Source organism: Stegodyphus dumicola, chromosome 12 (assembly GCF_044657685.1).
Source record: "Stegodyphus dumicola isolate Sdum_Otavi_A_Nest chromosome 12, ASM4465768v1".
NCBI classification, from domain to species: domain Eukaryota; kingdom Metazoa; phylum Arthropoda; class Arachnida; order Araneae; family Eresidae; genus Stegodyphus; species Stegodyphus dumicola.
In genome coordinates, this window is record NC_140779.1 from 12,311,794 (window position 1) to 12,332,371 (window position 20,578).

The 20,578-nt window shown below is 33.2% G+C and overlaps 1 protein-coding gene across 3 annotated transcripts in view; it reads left to right on the forward strand.

Annotated features, from left to right (window-relative positions):
- Positions 1 to 20,578, forward strand: part of Acf (ATP-dependent chromatin assembly factor large subunit) — a 102,953-nt gene that overhangs the window by 9,348 nt on the left and 73,027 nt on the right. Inside the window, exon 1 of one of the 3 annotated variants that reach the window (XM_035350112.2) lies at positions 12,250 to 12,449. The exons of the other annotated variants lie outside the window; for them this stretch is intronic. Coding sequence (XP_035206003.2) covers positions 12,373 to 12,449 — 77 coding nt within the window. The 5' untranslated portion in view covers positions 12,250 to 12,372. Of the gene's footprint in view, positions 1 to 12,249; positions 12,450 to 20,578 lie in introns of those variants that run through there. 3 annotated transcript variants of the gene reach the window in all.

A 20,578-nucleotide genomic window follows, 5' to 3' on the forward strand; every position in this document is an offset into this window, starting at 1 on the left:
TATTTAGCAGAATTTAGATCTGCAAAAGGAAAATCATGCATTTTGCACTTGACTTTATCTAATTCAGAATTTAAACTTGCAAAGTGGGCTATAATCTTTACATTTGTAATTCATAAATGAATTATACACATATACACTACACACATACCTACATATACATAAATACATCCATACGTACATACATTTCTGAATCTGGTCCTCATAACAGAGAGTATCTATATTTTTGTCTCTATCTATAATTTACTTTTTTTTTTATTTATTTGTACTTTAAATCCCATTAAATGTAAAATTTGGGGGAAATTCCACCAAAGCTGCAATTTTTCCTATGGAATTCTGGAGGAAATGATGCCTCTTTTTTTGAATAAATTAATAGTATTCAAGCTTTTTTTTTTTTTTTTTTTTTTTGTGTGTGTGTGTGCTTTGTTAAAAAGGCTTTCTTTTATTTGTATTGCTTTATTAGACCCTTCAATTTTAGCAGAATCTCTGTTTAGAATGCTGTAAATGCAAACTTGTACAGGTAATTGTTACACTCTATTGCTGTTTTGTCAGCTGTAATCAGCTGACCATATCATGCCTTTTTATGGACAGGTCCTATAACTGAAAATAATTCACTGGTCATTGTTCTGGCCCCAAATTTTAATCTTTGTTTCCCCTTTCAAAATATAAGAAAAATACAGCACTTGCAGTTAATGTATTTCCTTATTCATAAAAGCTAAAGGTGGCATGCCGAGAATCAGTCAGGGTTACATCGTATGAAAGCTTAGATATTATGAGTTTGTTGGTAGATCATGCTAGTCTGTAAATGGCTCTTAATCATCCTGCTTTATAACAATTTCACAGTCAACAGGATAATACGTGAGTATTTTATTTATTATTTTTTTTTAATTTCCTCATAGAAATCAGATCCAAAAGCCTTATAAATTTATATTAGTACTCTGGTCATCAGAATTAAAGGATAAGTACCAGAAATAAAATGTAACTAATACTTAATGAAAAATTATTAATAAAAATTTGTACAACAGCGTTAGTTAACATAAATTACAATGTTTGGCAGTTGATTATTCACAAAGTATTGAAATTAAAACCAAATTTGAGGAAATTGGCAAATGAAAAATTTTTCTCTAATCGGGTGTAGGATCACCCCGGACAGATATGCATACCTCATATCTTGATTTCATAGACATTAACAAAGTGTTAAGCCAATTGTATGAGTCTTGTGGAATTGCATGCTTCTCTTCTGACAGTGCACTTTTCAGCCCCTGGAGGGTCCGGCAGGAATTTGATGCTTTAAGGCATCCCACACATGCTCGATCAGGTTCAAGTTGGGTGAGTAAGGTGGCCAATGTATTCGAGTGATGATATCTTCTGTCTGCAAGTATTATGACACCATGTAGGCTCAATGAGGCCAAGCATTGTCATCCATTAGCAAAAACTCTGGCCCAACAGCATCCCTAAACAGTCTAACTTTGGGTTCTAATACCTTGTCCACATATCTCCGAGCAGTTACAGAACCTCCTTGAAAGATATGCAACCATTTGTCATGATTCCTCACCAAACTACAGTCGTGGAAGTGGAATATTTCATGGACAAGGGAAGGTAAGTTGTGTGTTCTTTCCTCTTTCCAGATTAAAGCATATCTAGAATCACTCTTCAGACTATATCTAGACTCGTCAGTAAACGATATTCAGGCCTAGTCGTCCTCGCTGCATTGAAATTAACGACAGTACCAGTTCGAACGGGCCTCCTCTGGAAGCAGGAGTGGGTGGGTTGCAAACCATTGGTTATCTCGCATACAGTCCAACCTCATTAAGCATTCGTGCAGCAGAACAGCTAATTCGAGTTCATGTCGCAGCCTGAAGGTCTAAACCCAAATCTCTTCTAGTCGCTTCGTGATTTCTTTGAGCCGACAACAACAGAAAATGATCTTTTGATACAGTTGTTGCTTTTCACCAGGCTGTCAGTCAACTGATCCTATGCTTAAAAAGTGGCTTCAAACTGTCAATATGATACTTTGAAAGATATTCAAGTGTTGGGCGACTTCCATTTGTGTTTGACCTCTCAAAATCCTACCAATTATTCGCCAATTTTGACCTTAACTTAAATGAATGCCTTTAAGCCATTAGTATTGAATACTGATAACTCTCAGAAATCACATTCACTTTAAACAGCCCTAGAGACCGGAATTCGAACATGTGTTCATTGTACACCACATTGTCAGTCTCTGAATTTGCATATTTCCGGCATTAACGTGTGCATAGAAATGCAGTTATGGGCTCAGTTGTATTTAAATAGCATAAATAGTTACAGCATTGGGCATTAGTTGCAACATTAACTTAGTGAGCATATTTTTTCTCATTATGCTTTAATTTTGATGACCAGTGTATGCCACTTGTAGATTTTAATTTCCTGTAGAGTTTTTGTGATTTAAAATATTGGCTTCAATAATATATTAGTAGATTTAGTGATTTTTTTTCTTGAGGAATAGAATGAACATGTCTAAATAAATATGAATATAATTTTTAAAAAGGTATTTTTAATTTTTTGTTTTAGATTTAAGGATTTTAAGTTAAATGTAATGAAACTAATTACATTTAATGGTTATTAAAAAGTAACATATGGTTATTTTTAAAAATATGCCTTATATGCACTTTTTTAAAGTTATAAAAGCGTTCATGTATTGACAACTGACAGGTTTTGCTTTAGGTTGAAGTCTGGGTCTGCTTTAAAATGTGAAATAAAAGATAGTAGTATTTTAGACTTTATTTTAAAAGAAATATTTATGATGTGCATGTGCTTGAAAGAACAAAATAAATAAATTTATAATATATATTGTGACTAAAATTTTTAGGTATAATCTAGAGATAATGTTAATTTTCTAAAGTTTGTTGGCAATAATTTAATTGATAACTCTCTGTATTAACTTTTGGGCACACTCTCAGCAGGCTTATGAGGAAAATATTTCAAACATTTGTTATGAATGAAGTTTTAATATAGTAATATCTGATTTAAGCATATGTTGCTGTATGAGACACTCTGATTAAGTATTTTTAACATTTTTTAAGTTTCTGTATCATATTATCATTAGATTATTATTTTTTACTTAAAATTTTCCATCATATTTGAAAATATATATGAAATTAGATAGGAAGAAAAGCATTTTTGTAAAATCTCCTTTTTAAGGTTCTTTGCTAAGGTAAGGCATTTTACAAAAGTACTTTTTTCGCTATCTAATATCATATTTTCTGTAAATATGGTCTGTGACATTTCTAATTTTTTAAGCTTAATTTTGTCACCCCCCTTTTTATGTCTCTCTCTTTTTTTTTTTTTTTTTTTTTCCTTGGGGGTAGAGACCTTGTTGTGAAGGCACATATATTTGTGATAAAATGGAACTAATAGAAAAAATGAAAATCTGATCATTTGCAATCATTTGAAAATAAAATCGTGTGTAAAGCAGAAGTTATGATGGAGGAAAAGTGTTCATGAAACGATTTTTAATTATTATTAAAATAACAAATGTAAACAGTTGTGGTGTAAAATTATTTTCATATAATGTGTGATTAAAAAAGTGTGCTTTTTTACTGATCAGAAATATTACGATCAGTTTTGTGGTTTTGTACGCATTAAATTATTAAATGTGGGAAGAACCTTTCTTATTCCATTTCCGAATAGCAAAATTCCTTAAATTTATCCTGCTTCCTGTTACAAAAAGTCATTTTCCCCAGGACTAAAGAGAAGGGCTAGCTCATAGAGCGTTTCCCCCTGAAACAGGCAGTGAGGAGTGATGACGTAGCAATGATGGCACTGAGCGCAGAAATGCAATTGACAACATAGAAATTAACGTTTTAAATTTGAAGAATCAGCGTTTAAAATGAGCTGTGTGTGAAAGGTAGCTATAATTTGGAAGAGACAATGTTACTGCAGTATGCATTTTACACTGAACATTACAAAATTTAATAGTACTTACTCAATTTTAAAATAATAGATAAAATGCGCTACTCTTAACATAAAGTTCCTTTTTTTATTTGCAGGGATTTTTTTTTTCTTTAAATGCCTGTTTGTTTCTAATCATTTCTTTATCTGCATGTTAACTAAGAGAACTGTACTACTGCTAAGATAACTATAATAACAGCTATTTAAAATTAATAAAAAAAAATAACCTTAAATTGACATAGTTTTAAACGTGTATGGTTATATATGGCAAAATTTCTGCTAATCTAAGTTTGAGTTTCAGCCTAATTGTAAATTTTACATTAGCATATTTTTCTCCCGATTCATTATAATAACATATATATTTTTTTTTAAATAATTTTGTAACTTAGGCTTACATCAATATTTCATTTAAATAAATACATGTAAGATTGTTATCTTAATTTAGACAAAACAACTTTATTCACAGTACCTAAAATAATTATTTAATTTTTCAAAAGTGGGGGTTAAGGGGGCAGGTCTTCTTATGCCAATTACTTTAATATTATACTTTATATATATTTTATCTAGAATGCTAAGCTAGCACAAAATCGAATCAATAATAACAGAGGATACAATAAAAATAACTGTAACAATAACTTAACAGAATTAGTTCTCATTTGAAATATGCTTTACGCTATTAACTTCTAAAATGCAATCTAGAAATATTTCAAATCAAAACATATTATATATACTTACTTTTTGTCTCTCGTTTCCCTTGACCATTTAATAATTTGGTTTTAGTTTGTGACACAATTTAATTCTCTTTAATAATATCAACATTTAAAACATTTCCATCTTCTAAAACAAATCCTTTATCTAAAAAGTGGTTTCTCAGTAATTTGAGCCCACCAGAGGTCGAGCGGTAAAGTCGCTGAACATTGGTAGTTCGGTCCGAGGTTCGAATCCCGCGAACGGGCTGGCTGCATGGGCGTTTTCGTGGTTTTCCCCATGTGTAACATGTATACGAGCCAGTTTCCCTTAGAAAGTCCTCCACGAAGGCATCCCTCCCCTTAGGCAGATAGCCCTAGTGTGCTTTGTTATAATTAAATACACCAACACTCAGTAATTTCAGGCAGTGCGCTAAATCTGCAAAAACCCATATTTTTTTCATTTGGAATACTGGATTTGGAAAATGAGAACTATTAATCGAAATCTGTAACTCTTTCCACAAAGTAGTAGATCCTCCTAAATCAGACACTATTGCTTTCACTTCTACTCTAGATGATTGAATATGTCTTATGAGTGAAAAAAGACGTTCTTTCTTCATTGGAGTGTTAAAATCAAAAAATATTGGTTGTTTCCACTGCGAAATGAGACCTCTGATTAAAACAAACTGCACTTTTTGAAAAGGACCGATTTTGGTCCAGTTTAGAGTCATAGCAGAGTTTAGAATCTATGTGCATTTCGTCGAAACTGAGAACGCATATTTTTTCTACAGAATTCAAATATTGGCATCTTTCCTTCATTACAGCAAGAACATCACTCTGAATTCCTGGACTACATGAAAATTTAGTGCACCATCTCTTTAATGTGCTAGTGCTAGGTAAAGGAATTCCCATTTTTTCTTTCCAAAAATCGTAGCTTTTAGATGACAGAGCTCTTATGACAATGCAACGTGAAATATCTTCACTAGTCCACCGGATTTTTTCCTTCTTTTCTAGCAATGCTTTAATCTGCGTCTTTGTAAAAATATGCTTTAGACGTTTTTCCAAATTCTCCGATCTGTTCTGTTTTTTCCTAAATTTCGCTGTTTGGGATTTTAATTTCTGAATTTCCGATACAAATTTCTTTCTAAATGTCGTCCACCTTCTTTGTCGCTGAGCAAACATTCTAAAATCTTTCTTTTCTCTATTTGTCAATATTTTATTACAATTTTCTAAGGATATTATTTTGTTCTTCAAATTATCAATACATTCTTGTTTATCTTTACACTTAGGGCACTCAGGGATATTGTCACATAGGGCATTTTCACTTGTGAGTTTTATTTCAAAATCATTCACATTTAATTTATTATTGTCAGCTTCAATTTCGTTCTCGGTCTCAAAATAAATTTTCTTTGGGCTTAATTCATGTACTCTTTCAAAAGCACTCTGCATTAGTTTTTTCAAATGTCTCCGATTTCTTGGTGTTATTTTGTTTACTGCACACGATAAATTAACTTTCGGCACAGCATTGCGATTCAACAGTTTCTTTTGCGGCAATCCAAGCAAGCGATTTCTCATGTCATCTTCATAATCACTGCACAGAAAATGTTCGCTGCAAATTCTTGCTTTTTTCACATTAATAGAATCCTGTCTTCGACATTTATGTATCCATTCTTTCATCAAAAGCAAATTGTCCTTGGGGAAAGCATGAAATACTATATCTCTTCCTTTCGTATTTTTATAAGTGTTACGGCACGTTGCTACAGCACAAGAAGCCATATTACATAAAGGATACTTTAAATATAGAATTTAAAAGAAAACTGACTAAAACTATATATACACAAATTATTTTAAATATTTGCATTATTAGAAAACAAATACGTATGATTAAAATTAATTTGGGATATGCGATCTCCAGAAAATCGTCTCGCAACTGAATGAAACTACAGTTTTAAAGGCGCGAAATCAGAGCAGGTGCAACAGAGATACGTCAGATTACTTCCAGTTCCCCCCCTCTATGAGACTCGCGTCGACGAGGAGTCGAACAAAGGAATGACCTAGCTATAGTGTACTAGAAGATATAGTGGGATTATCGCCCCATACACCCCTTGTTAAAACACGGTAATAGCGCATATGCCCCATCGAAATCAAGTAGACGTTTGTTTACAATCGTTGACATCTGTCGCTTGCTATCTTCCTATTAAAGATCGAATCATTACTGCTACTTTTAATGCTGTAAGTGAGCTAATAATTTTACACAATAATCTTGGGTATTCTTTATTGTTGTGAGCTGCTGAAACGTAATTTGATATGTCGGCAAAACTCTCACGAAAGTGTTTTGTTCCTGGCTGTATATCTGGTCACCAAAATGCCACAAAAGCATCACTGTTTAAAGTTCCCAAAGACAAAAATCTTCGTCGAGAATGGGCGAAAAGAATCTCCAGAGGAGATACAGAACTATCGATTCACCACAGTGTGTGTGAACTGCATTTTGAAGAACATTTTATTGAGAAATATTATCATCATATTGTTAATGGTGAGGAAATAAAAATTCCAAGAGGTAAACCACTGCTTAAACCTGAAGCAATACCCAGCATATTTCCGAATGCTCCAAAGTATTTTAATAAACCTCTACCACAAAAAAGGAAAGTCAGAAATAATATAACAACTGTGACAAAAAAAAACATGTATGAATAAAGAAAATATTAGTATTTCAAACATCCCTGTTAAAAGAACTGTAGCGATAAGTGATGTAGAGACTGTCCAGTTACCTTCTCCATTTTGGTCAAAATTAAAAATCAAAAGCTGTCCTCAATCCATAGTATTCTTAAATCTGATTTGTAATGAAAATTTTCCGTACCCTTTGGTCAGAAAATTAGTCAGTATCATTGAAAAAAATAATGAATTCATTGCAGATGTTTTCATGTGTGGCCAAAAAACCCAATCTGTTACTTTTAATGCTGTGAGCGAGCTGGTAATTTTACTGAATAATGTTGAGGCAATATCTGTCTGCAGTGGAGTTGGAACCATTTTGGAATATAATCAGCACTATCATAAAAATGTAAATATTATGCATGATCAGATGTACAGTAAAAAGTGTGCAATTAAAATTAATGAGTCTGCAACATGTGTGCATTGTAAATATGTAAATAGATTACTGAAAAAAAATTGTAAAAATAATTATTTGAAATCAAAATTAAGCAATAATAGAAAAAACAAATTGATATGTTGTTTAAGAAAAAAAATTACAGAGTTATCCTTAAAACTGAAGGAACAAAAAACAAATGAAATGGGCACTTCTGTTGTTGCCTCAAATCCGAAGCAATTACTTGCTATAAATGCTTTTAATAATGCCTCCAAACGTAAAAGTACTCAAGGTATGATTTATGATCCAAAATGGTTAATTGAATGTATAATAATGAGAATGAAAGGACCAAAACTTTATGAACATATCCGTGAAAATAAAATTCTGATTGTGCCTGGAAAGAACTGCCTACAAAGATATTTTAAAAATTACCGCAGTGGATTTGGTTTCTGTGATTCTGTTTTTCAGGCAATCAAAGTGAAAACTCAAAGCATGGAACCATATTTTCTCCATGGTGGTATATTGATAGATGAAATGAAGTTATCTGAAAATTTGCACGTGAGTTCAGATGGTCAAATTGAAGGATTTGTGGACTTGGAAAATTTTCAAAATGGAAAAAAGCAAAGCAATCATGGATTAGTATTCCTATTTCAACCATTTGTGGGTGACTGGAAGCAGATTGTTGCAGTTTTTGCCACATGCAACAATATTAAAGGAACCTTGCTTGCTGACTTGATAATAGAAGCAACAATTTTGTTAGAAAATGCAGGTCTGTATGTAGATTTTATAACTTGTGATGGGGCTACGTGGAATAAAGTAATGTGGAAGAAATTTGGTATAGGTACTCAATCAGATAATACAACTGAATATCAGATAAATCATCCATGTGATGAAACACGCAAGTTAAATTTTATATCTGACTTTCCACATTCAATAAAATGTATGCGAAATGCCTTTTTGAAACATGGATTTTACACACCATATGGAGAAGTGCGCCCAGAGCATATAATTTGTGCATGGAAGAAAGATTGTGGTGCCGTTACTTTAAAAGCAATGCCACATATTAATAGAAAGCATCTTTTTCCGAATAACTTTGAAAAGATGCGAGTGGATTTAGCATTTCAGTTGTTTGGAAATGAAGTAGTCAATGGCCTTAGTTTCTTCCATAATGAAATAGAAGAAATGTACGGGAATTTAGAAGGTACAATACAGTTTGTGAAACAGATAAATTCATTAATTCATACAATGACATCTAGATATCCTGCAGAAGCTTTATTTTTAAATTCAGACAAGCACACAGCATTATTAAATTTTTTGTCATTTCTGGATGAATGGGAAAAGCTCACAAAATATGAAACTTGGTTTGATTAGTCATGCAACTGTTGAAGGGTTATGTGTAACGTTAAAATCAACATTGTTTCTACTTCATTACATGACAGAAGAATTAAATTTAAAATACATTTTAACTTCAAGACTAAGTCAAGATGCATTAGAAAATTTATTTGGTATTATCAGACAGTCTAAAGGTTGTAATGATCATCCAACACCTAGTGAATTTTTGAATATTATTGAAACACTGCGTTTTTACAATCTTGCCAAGTCACCAAAGCATGGAAATGTATCAGAGGAAGTTATAACTGCACTTTTTGCACCCTCCATTGATAAAATGCATGCTGTAAAAAATAGTCAACATATTGAGCGTGTAATTGACCAACTGATTGAAAAAGGTCAGTTGGTTGATGCATGCTCATCATTTGATTTCTATTGTACAGCTGTTGATCATACGTACACATCGCAACAAAGTGACTCGCGTATAGTTTATTACGTTGCGGGATATGTTGCTAGAAAGTGGAGAAATGTATTGCTTGTTCAGAAGTTTTAAGAAATGTTGGACTAGAAAGCACATTAAATTCTGAATTTATTTCTTTAGTTAGTAAAAAGAATCTTACACATCCTTCAAATAGTTTATATGCATTGATTGAATATCTTGAGAAGTGTTTTGTGAATTTTTTTAATGTAAATATAATAGAAAGAAGCAGTGTTGTACAATTTGTATCAACGCTCAAATTAAGTCATTATGTAGGTTGTGATTTACATAAAATAATGCTGACCAAAAAAATTCTAAGATTTTATATTATCACACGATTCCATTTTTACACAAAAGCTTTAAACAAGCAAGCAAACACAAGTCAGAAAGATAAATTTTTAAAACTTCATAGAACTCGATGAAAAGAAGCTGTACTTAAGCTAGAATTTCAAGATACAAGAAATATCACCTTTTAATGAAAACTCCCCCCCCCAACTGCAAATATCATCTGCATTGACATTGGCCTGTTTAATAATATTTTGTCAAACCATTTTTGCCATTAGTGTACAACAATGTCAAAAAATTGATGCAATAAATGTGATCAAGATCTTTCACTATTTCAGTGATCAAAGCTGATCATTGTAGTTCTGAATAGCGTAAGATTCGTTAAATATGATAAGTATTGCTTCAGGTTTATGTAATGATTTGCCTCATAAAATTTTTGTTTCCTCAACTCTGACAGTATGGCTGTAAAATGTATCAATAAAATGCTCTTCGAAATGCAGTTTGCACATAAAATCATGATTTGATATCTCTGTATTCCCTCAAAATTCTTTTTTCATTAATTAAAATAAAATTTAGAAGCTTTAAACAGTGACTCTCTTGTGGCATCTTATTGTCCACATGTGCAACTAACTATAAAAAAACTTTCAAAATAAATTTAGGGTTACATCAAGGTAAAGTATCTCTTTTATTTTTCCATCAAATAAATGGATTTTTTATACTATATGTGTGTGTGTGTGTGTATTGTCATTTCTCTCATTTCATTCATATATAATTTAATAATGTTTTGAAATCTAATTTGCACATTATTTGACTACATTCAAACAATAAAAATTTGACATTGCTAATTTTGCTTTAAGTTAACCAGATCAGATGTAATAATTTTCATTATCATTTCGAAATGAAAATTAGGTTGTTTGATTAAGGCAAAACATATGCACTATATAAATTAAACTAAGAAGAATAATGTTTTCATGGAGTACATTTTAGGGTGCCAATTAATTTCTCAAATATTATTAAATCAAACTGCCTTACTTTATGATTCAGTTTGATTTAATAATATTTATAAGTATATACATTGCTATAATGATGTAGAAGTCATGTAAAATTTTCTATTCTAAAGTGATGATAAAATCAAAAAGCCTCTAAGAACCATGAAATTAAGGTAAAAATACATTTTTTATAACAAATACATAGATTTTATATATGCATTTTCGTTTTCTCACTTTCATTTCATTCATAGGATAGCGCTTTGACATTTGTTGTAAAATTTAATTTATATATAACTTACCTGCATTTCAAATGCAGTTCGACAATAAAAATTAGCATTACTTATTTTGCTTTTAAATTAATTAGCATCTGAGATATGACAATTTATGTTATAACTTAGAAATTATTTAGGTTGTTTAATTTAGGCAAAGCACATGAAAGTTATCTGCTTAAGAGGAGGTTTTATATTTGCTTTTGTAGAAGGCTTTTGAAGGGAAACTGACTGAGATTCACATTAGGTTTGGGGGCAAACCATACAAAATCACATGCAACCAGCCTGTTTGCTAGGAATGATTACAGGTTAACCAGTGTCCAAGAATTTTACCTCTTAATATTGGTGGGCCTCAAAATGATCAAAGATTGTTTCACACTTCTGTGCACTTAATTCAGACATTATCTATCAGTAAAACCAGGTAAATATTAAAAGATAATGCAAGAAAACCTGAGTAGTAAAAATGTAGAGCTCTAAATGTTCACAAATTTGAATTAAAATTGTCTAAATTTTTATGGTTTTTATAGATCCATTCAGTTTTAAGTGATATATCTTAGTTTCATATTAACATACTTATACAAAAATAAATAAATAAATGATATATAAATTTTAGCATTCATGTAAATATCTTTGAATGAAAGTGCGAGTCCATTGTTCCATGTGAATTCATTTGCTATATTACTTGATAAGAGGTAGAAGATATTGAGTTTTATATAGTGCAATTTATAAAGAATTTAGGAAATGGCAAATTTAAAATGGTCATACAAGATGAGCATTAAAAATATATAATTTCTGTAATATATGCAAGCAAAAAAAAAAAAAAAAAAAAACTTCTGTAGGCCTCTTAAAGGCGCCATGAAATTAAATAAATATATTTCTTAAAAAAAGATGAGAAAAATTTCGTGTGAAATATGTTAATTTAGACCTCTAAACATAATTGAAATTGCAGTAAACGTCTCGGATTTATGGGGGCACATGTGATCACAGCGCCATCTAACGGAATGTCGAAACTCGATTACGAAAAATAGCGCCGATAATTCCACTATATCTTCTAGTACACTATAACCTAGCCTTCTATTTATCCCTCCATTTTCCGTAGAGAAGCGAAGTGAAGTGAATAAATAAATTCCCTCATATTCCCTAAATATTCGTGTTGCGCACGTGTTCTGTTTTATCCAATTAGACGGTTTGGCGGTTTTCCTCCGCCGTTTTACTGTCTTGATCGTTTGTCGTTGTGTTGTGTATGCTGTGTTTTGTTGTGTATGCTGAACTGGATACAAATTTACCGTTTAAATGAGTTTAAATTTTGTAATACTTCATTGAAATGGCTCTAAGCAAACGAAAGAAATCAACTAATTTCGAAAATGTGGCCAAATCGTGTCGTAAATTAACAGACTTATGGTGAGCGTCTTTTCTGATGTTTTTCAACTAGTATAGATGTATTTATTTTATATCGTAGCTTTGATTTGTTATAGCTTATTTGGTATAACTTATTATTTTAGATGGAATAGATTTTTTAAAGGTGTAGTATTCATTCTTAAAATAACCTCTTTTTTTAAGTGATACGTATATGAAACGTTAAAAACTTGAATTGTTGGATTCCGAATGTTTATAACTGATCTCGTAATTCATTTATTTGTAATAATATTTCTAAAATACATTTTGATGTTTTATTGTTAAAATGGAAGCGTTTTAGTGTAATTATTCTGCCATAAATATGGAAAAGTAAATTCAAACTATTTTACTTTCTGTTCATTTTATAATTAGTTTGCATCCTGAAATATTTTGAAGATTCGTTGTAGTGCGATCCTCTTGTTAATTTTTATTGTTCTTATGTAACAGTAAAAATTAATGTAACAATAACAATAAAAATTAACCAATTTTTAAATGCTCAGCTACTGAGCAGAATTCCATATTACTGAAGAAATGCAATGCTTTCTGTTTTATCAGCCAGCAAATTCCATTGTAATTCTGATTTGTTACATGGAAAAAAAATTGTACCAAATGCAAAAGCAAACACTAATGAAAAAAAGGTCAAATTCGGAGGCTGCATGTGTACACATACAGAGTTGTCACATAAATAATTTTGGTGGTGTCATGGATTGTCCTTTAAATATTTTGGTGACATGATGTGTTGCCTTGTGAATACTTTTTGGGGAATGTGAATAAACAGTAGAACCCAAAACTTTTCGGCTAATCTTTAGAATATGGTAACAGGTAGTTTGGCGACATTTTGGTAAGGCGATAAAGGTTACTAGCTAGGACTTTAGCAATAATCTGAGAAGTACACAGTTCGAATCACAGATTATTTTGTCTCAGAGAAATGAGAGATCATGAGGCATGTAATGTGACATTTTCCGGAAAATTCCGATCATGATTTTAGCTAATAATCACTTAGAAACAATTTCGCTGCTAAAGTGCAGAATCGCGCACTTATTTGTTTGGCGCTTTTTACAAGAGTAAGAAGAATTTAATTTTGATGTGTACATAGATAAAGTCAAGAGTATGTGCAATGCCATTTTGTGCAATTCTGAGATTTTTTTTAAGTGAAAATAGGTCGACATGTACATGGATATCGTTCATGTGCAATTTTTAAAAACATGGCAAGCAGTTTGCGATTCTGCACTTTCTCCCAATTTTGAAGTTTATATTTGTTATGATTAAGCAGTTTTGTTCCATAAAATTTCTAGCAAAAGTGTAATTCGGCTAGCAGATTGTTGGAAAAAGTGTTGAGTAAATAAAAAGAAAAGAAACGTGTCTTTACTTCGTGAAGACAAAATGGTGCCGAAAAAAAAGTAGAAGGTTGCTGTAGCAGAGTTGGTCGCCAAAAAATCGTCAAGTTACCATAATGTAAAGATTCACAAAATTTAAATTCATAATTTGATTTAGATAATTTTAAAATTTAATGTTGAAGTAATTTTTTGCACTCATCTTCATTTAACAAATAAGCTATTTGCATCATCGCATAGAGCAGGAAGAATCTCAATAAAAATTCTCAGTGCATAATTCCTGCTGAAAATTGAGTAGTATTAATATTGGGTAAAGGTGGCCTTAATAATTTTGAGTTTATTACTGTTATTATTTATTAGTTTTTCATATATTCTTAGTGTACAGAATATAAATATAAGATATTCATTAATTCCTATTGCTGTATCCCCCTTTTTTGTATTACATATTTTTAACTATCAGAATTGTTGCTTGTTAGTTTATAAGGCTAATCTTTGGAATATGATAACAGGTAGTTTGGCGACATTTTGGTAAGGCGATAAAGGTTACTAGCTAGGACTTTAGCAGTGTACATGGATAAAGTCAAGAGTGTGCGCAATGCCGTTTTTGTGCAATTCTGGGATATTTTTTTTAAGTGAAAATAGGTTGACGTGTACATGGTTACCGTGTATGTGCATTTCTTAAAAATGTGGCAAGCAGTTTGCGATTCTGCACTTTCTCCCAATTTCACACCTAATCTTCATCATGATTAAGCATTTTTGTTCCATAAAAGTTCTAGTATAAGCGTAATTTGGTTAGCAGATTGTTGGAAAAAATGTTGAGTAAAAAAAACAAAAACATGCCTTTACTTCGTGAAAACAAAATGGCGTCCAAAACAAAACTAGCAGGTTGCTGTAGCAGGGTTGGTCGCCAAAAAATTGCCAAGTTACCATAATCCAAAGATTAACCGTTTATAAACATCATATCAAAGTATTGTGTAGTAACATAAGCAGGGCTGTGGAGTCTGTAGGGAAAATAACCGACTCAGACTCCTGTAATTTTAATGACTGCGACTCCCTCATATATATATGTAAACATATGCACAGAGGTGCAGTGGCTAGCGCATCGCGCAGCAGCACCACAGGTCTGGGGTTCGAACCCTGGGCTGGGCAAGGTCGACTCAGCCTTTCATCCCTTGGGTTGATAAAATGAGTACCAAGCTTGCTTGGGGACTCAACACTGGGGGTCCAGCGACAAGCTGACCACTTGTTCGGGGCATATGCTTATGCACCCCGTGGGTCCATGGTCAAGAAAGCAGATTTCGGGGCGTTGAGGGCCTTGGCCCATTAGGGCTGTTTGCGGCACTGAGTTTAGTTTTTTTTAAACATATACACGTGTGTTACAGCTTATTTTTTTAATATAAAAGAAAAAATAGATGGTACAGGAAAAAAAAAAAAGATGCAATAGCAAATTATTTACATTAATTAGCATTTATAATGAAATGGAAAAACTGGCATTAGTTATTTCTAAGAAACGGTATAGCTTCGGCAATGCCTTCTTTGTTGGAGGCCATAGATCCGATTTGATAAACTTCAGGGCTGAGAGAAGTCTTTTCACATTAACTTGAGTAGGAGGAAGAGCTATTGCTGTTAGGGCTACTTATTTCTTTTAACTTTTCAGGATAGATTTTTTATAAGTTCTAAAAGAAGTAGGTGTCTTGCACAATCATTTTTCTCTGTTTCTTCAAATGCCACGTAGAAATCTTGTTTGTATTTTTTCATTTTTATATCTAAAAACTCCTGGTTCTTTATTTTCATTCGCTTTTCCATAGCCTTTTTAACATTATCCAAAAATATTTCTCAAAATCTAAATCATCTTTGGAAGAGGATGATAGAGACTCAGTTGCAGTGTCCTGATTCGAATTCTCCAATTGTTCTGAGAATAAATTCATTTTTAATGAAAGTTCATAGATGGCTTTCTTTGCCTTTTTAATTTGTTCCTTATCCAAGAAAATTTGGTGTTTCGGATCTACATATATTGAACCCAGCAAGATCTCATTGTCTAGCAAACTAGTTTCTCTTTTCTTCATTGAAGAAATTATTCCTTCTGTAATAAACCCTCTGTTAGAACACTTTGCATTTCACTATCTTGTCAGTAGATGGCTGTACCAGTCCAATACATTGGATTTGAACTTAGCATTTCAGTGGCCTGGTGATAGCTCAGAAATTGGTAAAAAATCAATTTAAATTATGAAAGAAAAGTGTAATAATTATTTGTCATTGCTAATAACTGTAATAATATGCATTTAATTTTTTAAAATTAAGTGTGTGAATTTTCAGAACATTTTTGTTTTGCTGTGTTATTGTTTTTAAATTTTCATATGTAACTGTAACATTGACTAAAGAGTTTGTTGACCATGTGTTTTTTGTTCACCACATGTGTTGGTGTTAGGTGTGCTGAAGGTGGACGTCTGTAATTTTTTTCTGTATAAGTTTTTAGTGCTGTTCATGATTATGAATAAAAGTTTGCAATGAGTTGAACTAATATCTGGTGACCCGTGTTTTATTAGGAATGCTAATGTTTTAGTTTGACTTAAAATTGCAAACATGCCAATGGACAGTGAATCTGCATCAACTTCAAAACTTGAAGCTAGTAAAGTGAGTGTTAAGATACCGCCATTTTGAGTAGAGAAACCTGAAATGTGGTTTTTCACCGTAGAGGCACAGTTTAAAATCAGTGGAATTACTTCCGAAGACACAAGATTTAATTACCTGGTTGCACAACTTGAACCCAAATTTATAGAAAACATTTGGGACATCGTTCGAGACGACACGCCAAACAAATATTCAGCCGCTAAATAAAGACTTCTGAGCACTTTTAAAGAAAGTGAAAACAAACGCATCAAGCGATTGCTAACTGGACTAGAATTGGGAGACCTAAAGCCCAGCCAACTACTCCGAAAAATGCGTGCCCTTGGAGATGCTGATGATGTGTCTGAAAAAATTCTGAGAACCTTATGGATGGAGAAACTGCCAAACCAAATAAAAAACATTTTAATTGTTAGTGATGAAGGTACTGATAAGTTGGCCACAATGGCCGATAAAATTCTTGAGATGAATCCCCGGATAGAGCTTGCGAGTGTGGTCCAAGAAGCTGGCCCATATGACATGTTGCTAAAAAAAATTTCTTCACTTGAGCAACAAATTGCGACTCTGAGTGTTCAACACACGAGAGACAGACGACGAAGTCGAAGCCATCAAAGAAATAGGAGTCGCAGCAGATCCCGCAAGCGTTTTGACCCAGATGGAAAATACTGTTTTTTCCATTTCAAATTTGGAAAAAAATGCTACCCTGATAAATGCAAACCTCCCTGCAGTTGGAAGCAGCCGGAAAACTGCAACTAGCAGTAGAATCAGCGGCAAGCCCTGCTGCTACTGGAAACATTAATTGCCGCAAATTTCGCCTTTTTATCAAAGACAGAAAAACAGGAATCAAATTTCTTATTGACAGTGGAGCAGATATCAGCTTGATTCCAGCTGATACGAAATCTAAAAGTACCTGCACTTCATACAAGCTATACGCAGCTAACGGAACTGAAATCCCAACGTTTGGAAGTAAGGTGTTGACCGTGGACCTCAGACTACGTCGCCCATTCCAATGGCCATTTGTTGTAGCAAAAGTAAACAGAGGCATTTTAGGTGCCGATTTTCTGAATCAGTTTCACTTACTGCTTGACATTCGCCAGAGAAAATTAATTGATGGTGTGACAAATATGTTTGTACATAGTGATGTAATGTCAGTAACTGAAAATACTGCGATTAGCACAGTGAGCAATTCTGTAAAATTCTCTGAGCTGTTGCGAAAGTACCCTGGTATTACGAAGCCCAATTTATTGAACACCAAAGTGAAACATAAGGTCCAGCACTATATTGCTACAAAAGGACAGCCAGTTTACTCTCGTGCTCGGCAGCTTGATGCTAAGACACTGAATTTGGCAAAACAAGAGTTTCAGTTCATGTTAGACAATGGTATAATCAGGCCATCTAAATCACAGTGGGCTAGTCCTCTGCATCTGGTTACAAAGAAAGATGGAACTTTAAGACCATGTGGTGATTATAGACGTCTGAATGAGCAGACTATTCCGGACAGATACCCGATTCCTAGGATTGAGGATTTTCATTTAATCTCTAGTGGGAAAACAATTTTCTCAAAATTAGACCTATTCAAAGCATACTATCAAATACCCATAGCTGAGGAGGATAAACCAAAAACAGCCATTATTACACCATTTGGACTGTACGAGTTTAACGTTATGAGTTTTGGTCTCCGAAATGCTCCCTCAACCTTTCAAAGCTTTGTACACAAGGTGTTTCGAGGGCTTGATTTCTGTTTTCTTTATCTTGATGATGTTTTAATCGCCTCGTCATCTGAGGATGAGCATAAAAAACATCTGAGCTTAATTTTCAAAAGGCTTGATAAATATGGCCTATGCTTAAATGTGTCAAAGTCCGTATTTGGAGTTAAAGAAATTGAATTTTTGGGGTATCTCATTACGCCTTCTGGTTCGCAACCTCTGCCAAACAAAGCTAAAGCTATTCTTGATTATGAACTGCCATCCACACTTCATGGCTTAAGAACGTTTTTAGGCATGGTAAATTTTTATAGGAGGTACTTGAAAGATGCAGCGCAGACCCAGGCCATTCTACATGAAATGCTTAAGGGAGCAAAGAAAAAAGATAAAAGTAAAGTACCTTGGACTGAAGAAAGCATAAAGCAATTTGAGAAGTGCAAAACTGACTTGGCTAATACTGCCCTCTTTAAGTTATCCAAAGTCTGAATGTCCATTATCTCTGTGCACTGATGCCTCAGATTGGGCAATTGGTTCAGTTTTGCAACAGTATGAAGATGGTAACTGGAAACCAGTCGCATTTTATTCAAAGAAGCTGAATGGGGCTCAAAGAAAATACAGTACATATGATCGTGAATTGCTTGAAATATATCTCTCTGTGAAGCAATTTAAATACATGCTGGAAGGACGAGATTTTCAAATTTTCACTGATATAAACCACTGATTTTTGCATTCAAGCAAAAGAATGATAGAGCTTCACCTAGGCAACTGCGTCAGTTACAGTACATCTCCCAGTTTACTACAAATATACAGCACATTAGTGGAAAGAACAATATTGTAGCAGATACTCTCTCCAGAATTGAAGAGATATCTGTAATTGATTATGAAGAAATTGCAAAGGCACAACAGAATGACCCTGAGTTGAAAGAATTAATTGCAAGTAACACCTCATTAATTGTCAAGGAATATGTACTACAATCTAAAAATGTCCTATGGTGTGATACTTCAGCTAGCAATATTCGCCCATATGTACCTCAAAGTTTTCGCAAGAAAATTTTTGATCATATCCATAGTTTTGCACATCCTGGTGTCAGATCCACTATAAAACAGATAACTGCCAGATTTGTATGGCCCAGGATGAAGAAACAAGCAAGTGATTGGGCTAGAGCTTGTCTGCAGTGCCAGAAAGTTAAAGTAACAAGACACACCAAATCGACCTTTGGTACATATCAAGAACCTGATGCCAGATTTAGCATCATCCATATTGATTTGATTGGGCCTTTGCCACCATCTAATGGTAAAATTTACTGTCTAACATGCATTGATAGATTTTCCTGTTGGATGGAGGTAGTTCCATTAAAAGAGATCACTGCAGAACTGGTGAGTAAAGCTTTTTATGACCATTGGGTGAGCAGATTTGGAGTGCCACAGTGTATTGTTACTGACCAAGGTCGCCAGTTTACCTCCCAAATGTTTAAAAATCTTGCTGCTATTTGTGGTGCTAAACTTCTGCATACAACGCCCTATCATCCCCAATGTAATGGGAAAATAGAGCACTTTCACAGGACACTAAAGGCTGCAATAAAAGCTCACAATAATGTAAAATGGAGTGATATGCTACCCACTATTTTGTTGGGTTTAAGAGCTGCTATCAGAGATGGTACAAACTATTCTGTTGCTCAAATGGTATATAGTACCAATATCAGGCTTCCTGGGGAATTTTTTGAAAAACCTAGTGTCCACGTTGAACCTGACATATTTGTGTACAATCTTCAGCAGCAGATGGCCCTAGTAAAGCCAATGAAGTCTGCAGATACATGTCAATCTTATCAAAAAGTTTTTGTACAGAGATTTAAGGACCTGTACTCATGTGTTCGTTCGAGTTGATCGGGTGAAAACACCACTAGAGCCTGCATATGATGGCCCATTTCCTGTAGCAGAAAGACATGATAAGTATTATTCTGTACATATTAAAGGAAAAGATGTTAATATCTCTATTGATAGGCTGAAACCTGCTTACCTTATGAATGCAGATAGCATGCCAGAACTACCGAATCAGCTTCTTGACGACGATGTCAATGGTGGATCCTCAAAGGAAATGCATCATAGTAATTTCCCAACAAACACTCGTTGTGGTAGAGAAATAAAACTTCCTGTTAGGTTTCGAACTTAAAACTAAATCACAACTCTTATTTCTTGTTACTGCAAATATTATTATTCATGATCTACTTCCCCAATTAAGGCTAATGTCATATCGTATTTATCTCCTTCACAATAATGTATACTGATTTTATAATTTCTAATTTATGTATTGTTTTTACTGTTCTAGAAATTTTTGCTTCAAATTCTATATGCATGTAATAGCTGTAAGGGTTGGTATTATTGTGTTTTGGAATACGGTGTGTTTTTGCTTAGGCATAACATCTGCATTACCTCCTTAGAAGCTATCTTATAAAATACAATTATTGTTTCAGTT